At 35.2% G+C, this 9275-nt stretch overlaps 1 protein-coding gene across 1 annotated transcript; it reads right to left on the bottom strand.

Annotated features, from left to right (window-relative positions):
• Positions 1 to 1117: 1117 nt before the first annotated feature.
• On the bottom strand, positions 1118 to 8632 carry zfpl1 (zinc finger protein-like 1). Its single transcript, XM_015385237.1, has 8 exons — positions 8468 to 8632; positions 5565 to 5677; positions 5354 to 5465; positions 5067 to 5260; positions 4886 to 4964; positions 2753 to 2938; positions 2520 to 2640; positions 1118 to 2407 (listed from the first exon to the last, which is right to left on the bottom strand). Exons 2-8 carry the CDS (start codon positions 5664 to 5666, stop codon positions 2221 to 2223), a joined length of 981 nt encoding a protein of 326 aa, XP_015240723.1. The 5' UTR covers positions 5667 to 5677; positions 8468 to 8632; the 3' UTR covers positions 1118 to 2220.
• Between the last annotated feature and the right edge of the window lie 643 nt (positions 8633 to 9275).

The following is a 9275-nucleotide window of genomic DNA, read 5'->3' as shown; positions in this document are numbered from 1 at the left end:
AAATCTGATTGCTGCAACTTCTAAACTTAATGTCATGAAGAATGTGTACGTTGTTTATTTTTTTTAACAAAAGATTACTTGAATGCAGAAAGTAAAATCTTAAACATTAAAAAGGCATATGCTGCAAAATTCATCATAAAAACAAATCTGAATATGGAAAAACAGAAACCATAGAAATCCAAGACTATCCGGTTGCATAATTGTGCAAACCCTTAAACCAGTGCCTCACTCATATACTGCATTACTGCGCGTAATATTATATTAAATAATAATGCTATTACCACTAAATAAAATTATTTTACTTGCATAAATGAACAATACTTTATTTGATAAGTGAAATACATTATATTTGGAACAGGCTGTAACCGTTCCCAGTGGTGCAACTCTCCGTAACCAAGGGTCAGTTGTAACATGTGACTCTGCATTCAGATGCAAATAGTTACAAACAAAAAAGTACTTGAATTAATCAGCCAGTTTAATGGTTTTAACATTTAACACAATGATGTGAGTTCACTGTATAAAATATAAAAATGAGAGTTTTACAATCCAAACCTCCTCAGAGTGACAGAGGCAAATGCAATAAGTGTTGCATCAGTTCCTCGATAACAGGGAAAATTCTTAAAGTTCAGTTTTTAATAATCAGGGTTTGTCAAGGCTATAAATTTGTTCAATAATTATATTAATGACTAAAGAATAATTTACTTATATTTTATGATAATGCTAAAAGAATGAGTAAATTAGCCACTGAAAACCACTGAAATCGGTTTTGTCACAGTGGGGAAAAAATGTCAAAAAAAACCCAAAGCAATCTGATGTCAATCAGTTGATGTCCCATTATGAGAGATCAGTGCCACAAGGTTAGATTATCAATTAAATGGCTCCCTAATAAGGAAAGACCCTTATTTTACAGATAACCTGTGGTCTGATTTCATAACGCTGCTGGATAAACACAGGGCCAAAAATAAACTCAAAGCAAAGCATTATTACAAAAAAAAGCTTTTATCAAAAATTTTCCAAAAATGGATATGAAAAGTGTTCCTGTACATCAGGGGGCCGGCACAAAAAAAAAAAAAAACAGCCACAGCTGAGCTGAATGTGGGAAATATCCCAAAAGACTTCCAACTGTGAAGAAGCAAAAGGTGGTTCTATAAAGTATTGAATGCTACAGTTTGTGTAGGTTTATCAAACAATTCACAGAGGAATTCAGAACTGTGTGATAATAACCAAATATGAAAGAGCTCATCTTTGAATGCACGGTAAATATTGCTTTACACACAACATAATCTGTTAAAATAAATATAATCTCAATGTTAAGATAAATATCTGCTGCAGCTTTTCCCTCCATAATTTCTGAATGTCATTAACAGATGGACAGAGCACCACGTCTCTTTTGTGGAACCTTATCGACTTTTGCATCAATATGTTGCTTAGAGGCAGGAAGTCTACAACATAATCTGTAATGTCATAATGAAAAAAACAACGTGCAGGAGATATTTATGCACCAACATGAAACAGAGCAGTCAGATGCTTTGCGGTCGTAAACTTTTGTTTTTTCTTGTGAAGAAATTGAAAAGATTCAACAGAGCAAAAGTTGTGATTTAGTAGTTTTTCCAATTTAATGGACACTCGAGAAACCATCAGTAAAACAGAATACAGTATGAATGGCAAATCTAAAAGCAAAGCACTCTGTTTGTAATAATGCAGATCATCATCATTGTAGAAATGCGAGATGGTGTTGGGAAAGTTTGACTCCGGGTGCCATGGCAACACAGAGCTTCTTTAATAGTAGCAGGAATTTGTTTTATTTTCACAAAGAAATAAGATCTGACATTTCCGCCAGCAGATGTTTCCTCATTCGACAAAGCTTCCAAAAGAAATCTGAAGAACAGAAATTTGTTAACTTACAAGATCACAGAGAAATGTTAGCTGAGTAAAGCGTTGCCCCTCTTCACCAAAGCAGCAATAACTAGATAAAGTGTTTAAATTAGCCGAACCTTGGTCACCTCGAAGGTTCTATGCTCCCTGATCGGAATCACAGGAACCTGATCAGGAACGACCCAGACATGCTGTGATGGAAGGAAGAGGAACATCCTCTAGAGTTGGGCAAAGAGCTCCCTCTGGTGGGCTGTCCATGTATCAGCTCCTTTGCAGACCAATCCAACATTGCTTGTCTTGTAAAACACACAGGTAAAAACCCCACATCACTGCTCCCCCCCCCCTTCAGTTTTTGCCCACACGGATGTTGGGATTAAGAAGAGGATCTAGATTTGGATCTGAGCCGGCAGAGGCCCGTCCCAGTTTAGCCATGATGATTATAAGGGTGAAGAATCCCAGAACTCCAACCAAAAGTAGCATGAAGACTCGCTGCTTCCAGGACAGAGCTGTCTTCTTTCCTCCAGTGCGGTTTCTGAAAGGTTTTAAGAAAGTAGACACAAAATAAAACAATGTTTTAATGTATAGCAAGGTCTCAAAGTAAACAAAGAGGACCATGTGTAACAACCCAGCATTTAAAGGCTTACTTTAAAATCCGTGCAAACCAACTGAGGGCTGGCCGCCGCCGGTACTTATCATCATCAAAATCAATCTGTGTGGCAGAGCTGTGGACGTCCCGTGTGTCATAGACCTTTCTGGGTGATGATGCTGAATAGTAATAAGAAAGAAAAAAACACCTCAATTATTTTAGAAAACATAAAGAGACAAAGTTGGACCAGAAGCACAAAAACTGGAAGAAAAATGCTTTCTCTGACTCTACCTGTGTGTAATGTAATAGTGTCACTGGGGGTAGCAGCAGGAATGTTGACTACAGAATGCTCCGATATATTGGGATCTCCATTTTTATGAAGACGTCCGTCGCTTTCTTGTGGTGGAGCTGAGACAGCAGATGGGCTGAGGCTAGTGTTATAGGAGTGACTGGAATATGCGGCATGTTTTTCTTGGGCTGTGAGAGCAAATGGAGTTTTCTTTATTTAAATAATGAAGACATAAATAAATGAAAATCAAATCAGCATCCACATTAGGGCACATTAAAACCACTAAAATACTTTGTAATGTCCTGAACTTTTCAGCTAAACAAACACAAAAAGGGCTTAATAGCAAGGTGGACAGAAAATAAGACACAGACCCCAAAAGGTCTTACAAATGCAAATCAGGAAAGACAGGGGTGACCTTAAGTGACCTTTGGATCAGTGTAATTTTTTTAAAGGGGTAATATATTAAAATGGACCCTGTGCTAATCTTTACTGACTTTCAAGTTTGTATTCATAAAATGCAGTTATTTAACTGGTGGTACATAAAAAAAAACAGTGTGGGGGATACTACTAACTGATTAACTTTTAGGGAAAAATCCTGATTTGATTCAGAAAGATGAAATCCATCCCAGTTTGGATGGAGAAATTTGTGAATTAACTTTGCTAAAAACCTCCATACACCTACTCAACTCCGTGGTCATACTTTAGACCTTCTTTTAACTACATTTAGGGTTTAGGCTCTGTTAATGCTTTAAAACCTTAAAGGGACGTCATCAGATACTATGACTATAAAAAAAGAAAGAAAGACAAAAAAAAAACAATAAATAAAAAACAAAAACAGTTCTTTTAGAGCCTGAAAAGTTTCTTGCATGGACTCGATCAGCAGACATAATTATTTGAGTGTGCAAATTTAATTTTGTGATTTTTCACTAGATCTTGGGATTTTTCTTCACATCCACACCTCATGCTGCTGACTTGCTCAGCTTCATTGCTTCTACAATAGACATAATATACATCTAGGATCTTTCTTTTTAACTCATTGTAACGTCGTCTTGTTATGATTGATATATATATATATATATAAATAAAAGCTTTGTTTACTAACAAACAGAGCAGAAAAAGTGTATTACACAGAAATATCGTTAAATGAGTCCAGCGGGAGCAATCATTTAAGGGGAAACAACCTTTCCTGCAACCAGAGTAAGTTACTGGTGTAGAAATTATGTAAAGCCATAGTTCATAACTAGGCTCTTTAAGCTGTAACTGAAATGCTGCAGACTTTAGTTTTCTTTTTCATTTGCACATAATTTTTCTCTTTTTGATACCAAGAGTTAACCTTGGTGGCGTAGAGTGGGGCAGAGTGAAAACCTTGATCCAGTGGAAAGAATTAAGCCCAGTGAGACCATTTTAATTGGCTCTGTCCACTTTGATCATTTGAAATTCGTTCTCATTTTCTCTTTTATTATTGACCTCTCTATGGTCGACATGACTTCCACCTCTAACGTGGTGACCTATAGTTGTTTTTTCTCCACTGTATCTACATCTTTTCTTGCATTCTGTTCAGCTGGGGCAGCTTCCAGGTGGGGGATCTTAGCTAGGTTGCTACTCCTGGCAACTTGACACTCTCCTTTAAATTAACTACTTTTTTCTGTTGGCTCTCCAACTCTCTCATTATAATAATAAAGTAATACATTTAACTCTATTGATCTGACAAGATTAAATTAACTCTCTGCATTTAACCCATCCCCTTGGGGAGCAGTGGGCTACTACTGTGCAGCGCCTGGGGAGCAATCAGGGGTTAAGGGTCTTTGCTCAGAGACCCAGAGTGGCAGTCTGTGGGAGTGGGTTTCAAACTCACAATCTCAGGATTCCAAGCCCTATGCCCTAACCACTAGGCCGCCACTCTGCCAAAATCTAGGTATTGACCGATTAATGATTTCTGTCCCAAAACATACTGATTTAAATTTGGATTTTTAAATAAAATGGCAAAACCATAAATCATTTTCTTTTGACATTCAAATAATGGACTACTTTGTGCTTTTCTGTAATTTTAAATCAGAGTTTGTTACAATCAGTTTTGTGGCTGTAATGTGACCACTATTTGATGAAGTTCAACAGGTATTAATAGTTTTCTTCACCATCAAATGTTGACCAGTCTGTGTAGTCAGAAACATCATTAGCGATTGTTCCTTCAAGAACCCCAACCGGCTCTTCAATCTGCCAAAAAAAAAAATTTTTTTATATTAGTTTAAAATCAATACATATTTAAGTCTTTTGATTATAAAATCACACAATGCCACATGAAGAGTTTATTATTACCAAAGGCAACCCCAAACCAGCCCGAGCCCAGTTGACAGACGAAAGCTGCTCTCTCAGCACATCTGCAACTGGGCTGGCCAGATTTGAAGGTGGGAATACTGGACCCTGACAGGTGGGGCACTGGTACCCTGCTGGGGCCGTATGGAGCGGCAGCCGAGATGCCAGGCTATTAAGACACGCCCAGTGGAAAACATCTGTTGATTGATAAAGAGAGGGGTTGATGAATACTTCCTCTAGCCAAGCTTGATCACTTAAAGTACTTTGAATTTATAAAGATATCATCTTACCATAGCAGATCAGCCTGACTGTGTCTTGTGTGGTGAGCGGATTATTGCAGAGAGTACAGTTTGGGTTGTAATCGCTGTCCTGAAGCCACTGAAGATAAGACTGGACAATACACTGAAGAGCAACAAGTGGAAACACAAAATGTTACTGCAAAGCTCCAAGTGTTAAACAAATAGATATCACAAGACAAAGCCAATCCCCTCCCCCATTTACCTTGTTGTGGTTTGAAACAAGGCAATGTTCACACACGTTCACACGATGCTCGAAGCAGAACAAATTGGTCACCTTCCTCTTCGGACACTTGCAGAGACCCATAGCCACATGTGCTGTGTGAGAGGAAAATAAGCAATTCAGATCAGTTACTGGTAATAAAACAATACTTTAAGGCAAAGGAAAAGGTAGGTGCAGAAATTTATCTATGGAGACAAGCTCATCTGTGAACAAGTATTTAGAAAACCTAATCCAATGAAGTGCAGCATCCCTGATCATAAAAGGACATCATGCATAGTGTGAGGTTCAAGTTTACTATTTTGAACCACTGTGTCTTAAAACTAAGTTTGTGCCCAAGTGATGAAAAACACCAGGCTAGAAGTTGTTCTAATGTTTACAAGTCGAGATGTAAATTGGATAAAAATAAAGAAAAACTACATGTGTTTTCTTTAAAAGATGAGCTTTTATTTCAGTTATTCCTTCTGGGAAGTCACCTTAATTTAAAGGCCAATGAAATTCAAGCGAATAATAAACATATAACACACTAAATATTAGCAGCTAGTGGTATTGGGGGCTAGTTTATTATGAGTTGAATTATGAGTTGACATATACAAACAAAAAGTAATGAATTGATGTTACTCTAAGCTATGGAAGCCCAAGGAGTGGATTGGTAAAGAAAAAAAAACCCAAAAGGAAACAAAGAAACATGTGAATTAATCCTTCAATAACAGAAATTACAATTAATCAAAAAAATTGACAAATAACCCTGCCCTAATAGAATTAAGTCCATACTTTTCAATTACTAAAAAAAGGAAAAGATTTATTTCAATGTTTTCTTGATACTAATATTATCTATAGACAATGCTTTTAATCTGAAACCGTAACATGATAATTATTGAAACCAGTCAATAAAGAAAATGTTGTTTTGACCTTTTTCCATATGAGCTAGCTTCATGTAGGAACTCTGCTCATAACACTGTCCTGCTTATAAGGGCTCACTCGTCTTTCCATTTTAAAGACAACAAACATCCCCGTATGATAAGTAGAATAAAAAGTTAATGTTATGTTTGTGTAAATTCATAGTCATTAAATATGCATCAGAAAGTTACATTTCTTTATAGATATTGTTGAGAGGTGCAACCATTTATTTAGCAAAAACATATAATGCAGCAATAAAAAAATGTATTTCTTCCAATCATTAAAAAAAAAAAAAAATCTTTACAACTGGTGCCACTAATGGTGGAGGGTGCTGTACTAGTCAATAAGTATTTAGAAAGTGGATGGTGGCAGTTTTGCACCCAAACATGTGAAGTAAACCCATGTTTAATAGATATTCTAATGAAAATCATTAGAAAAGTAAAGCTGACTTAAAATGTCAGCTTAAGTTAACATCTTTAAATCATTCTGTTACAAAAGCCTAACCCTCCATTTAGCAAGATAAGCTTCTGTTGTGATATTTCCCACTCTTTGGTCATTAATAAGAACCGTGACTTTACACCGTCTTTATTTTAAGTTTCAATGTAACAGCCACCTGGTATGACACTGTAATGTTTAAAAAACACTTTTCTAAACCTTCATGATTTTTAAAAAATAACCACCCTTGCTCCTCTCTGACTAAGCTTATCTAGGAATCCATCCATAATGATCAAAGTTTATCACCTGTTGGAAGATGTAGACATAACCATCATGACCCGTTACGAGAACCCCAAAGGTAAATTTAAAAGATCGCTTTGAAAGAATGCCGCTCTGGAAACCTGACAAGCAAGTCTGTTGAGTTTGAGTTATTAATTTTTTTTTTGTGTCACTTCCACAGAGTTAATGAGATACTATTATACATAAAAACAGTTTCCATAACTATAAATATTAAGAGTTCTTGATCCAATTAAAAGTTATATTAAAGTTTTATTACTAAAGTAAACCTCAACAACCGGAGATAGAATCACAATAGTAAGGTTTTCTTTCAGAACGCACAAAAATCACAGATTAGAAGTTATTGTGGAGGATGAGTGAAAGGATGGATGTATTATGTATTATATTAGACATGTAGGAAGTACTTTCTGGTTAACTATTTTTTTTATTTTTTTTTTTTCAATATTTCTCCAGATGTTTAAGACTGGATCATAAAAATCAATCAATTCCAATTTACTATTTAACTTAATAAAATAAAAAACAAAGGTATGTTCCAATTTTTTTTTTTTTAAGAGAATTACACCTACAGTGTAGTCTTAAATAAAACATAGTGTTATTTATTTATTGTAGCTTCAGAATAAGGTTAAAAATTGGGTTAAATATTTCCTTGAACTTTTTTTTTTTTTTTTTTACTTCGAGATTTTAAACATCTCAGAAAAACAAAAGACTGCATCTATATTGTTCAGATGGATCTTAAATATCTCCAATTATCTTCATTTTTATCTATTTTCCAGTATCCAAAAAGAGGTCAAAAAAATAGTAAATTACTTAATAACACAACAACAATGCAAAAAGAAAAACAAGTCCCATTGGAAAACAATGATAAAATTCAGTATTTTAATCTGATTATGTCCCCTAAACAGCAAGTAAAACAGTTAGTATACATTTAATTGATCAACTGATGGTTAATGTTTATAAAACAGTCAAAGCACTCAAATCACCTATCTTTGTTACATCCATGTTGCCAACTGTTTCTAAATCACGCAGTTATTAATTCAACTTAACCAAAGTTCAACCTCATCAAATATAATAAACAGCAAGAGTTTAAGAAAAACGCTTGGAAGGCGTGTTTTGAAATAAATAATTCATTTCGGCTAAAACCACTTCTGACAGCTTCTTTCACACATTTAGCGTTTTCCACATTAGTTAGCTGCTAGCTGTAAGAGCTATTGAAGCTAGCCACAGGAGCTAAGGAAGTAACAAAGGTGAACACTCACCTAACCAGCTTTCACACTGACGGCTGCTAAAGGAAACTCGTTCGTTTTAAGTAGAGCTTTAATTCTGTCATTCAATGTGTCTCCATAAATGCCAACTGAATGCTGCTACAGAGGATGTCATCATAAGCTTCCTCTATGTGTTTATGTGCCACGTCTCTTCCGGATTTCTACTTCCTACTCGGGAGTTTTGATTGGTGGCTCAACAGGAGCATACTGCCACCTACCGACCCGGAGGTCTTATTCATTTAATGTGAAGAGCCACAATCCAATAATAAAAAAAAAATCACACGATTATTGGAATAAAATGTAAAGCATGGAATAACTAGACTTTAGATTAAATGATCCAATCGAATTTTTATTCATTTTTTTATATTGTACTTTTATCATCAGTTCATGTCCTGCAAACCATCACATCTTACTGTGATGTCATCAAAATTACTTTGTAAAATTTGTATGTACAGGTGAATTTGGTTCAAGAGTTTTGTAAATATTGACTAACTGCACTGGGATGGTAAAGATCAAAGCATATTGATGTGACAATGGCAAGGGAAATAAGTATAATTTATATATATATAGTTTTAGTAGTTAGTTTATATATATATATATATATATATATATATATATATATATATATATATATATGTATATATATCATATATATATCATATATATAATGTGAGCCAAGCTGAGTAATAGTGTAATGGTATTACAGTGCAAGAGTACCTTTCCCTACATAGTAGTAGTCTGAGTAGTAATGATGGCTTACATGATTGTTCCAGCATTTTGGGATGGGAACAGGACTATTATG

This window comes from Cyprinodon variegatus, unplaced genomic scaffold (assembly GCF_000732505.1).
Source record: "Cyprinodon variegatus isolate N-32 unplaced genomic scaffold, C_variegatus-1.0 Scaffold334, whole genome shotgun sequence".
NCBI classification, from domain to species: domain Eukaryota; kingdom Metazoa; phylum Chordata; class Actinopteri; order Cyprinodontiformes; family Cyprinodontidae; genus Cyprinodon; species Cyprinodon variegatus.
Note: the sequence above shows the minus strand (reverse complement) of the source record. Positions and strands in the feature narration are given on the sequence as shown.

Excerpts from the sequence above, each read along its gene's own strand:
- zfpl1 (XM_015385237.1), bottom strand. The coding sequence starts at position 5,666 with ATGGGTCTCTGCAAGTGTCCGAAGAGGAAGGTGACCAATTTGTTCTGC. Across the intron at positions 5,261-5,353 it reads AGTCAGGCTGATCTGCTATG|ATGTTTTCCACTGGGCGTGT; the intron begins GTAAGATGATAT and ends ATCAATCAACAG. Across the intron at positions 2,641-2,752 it reads CACTATTACATTACACACAG|CATCATCACCCAGAAAGGTC; the intron begins GTAGAGTCAGAG and ends ATTACTATTCAG.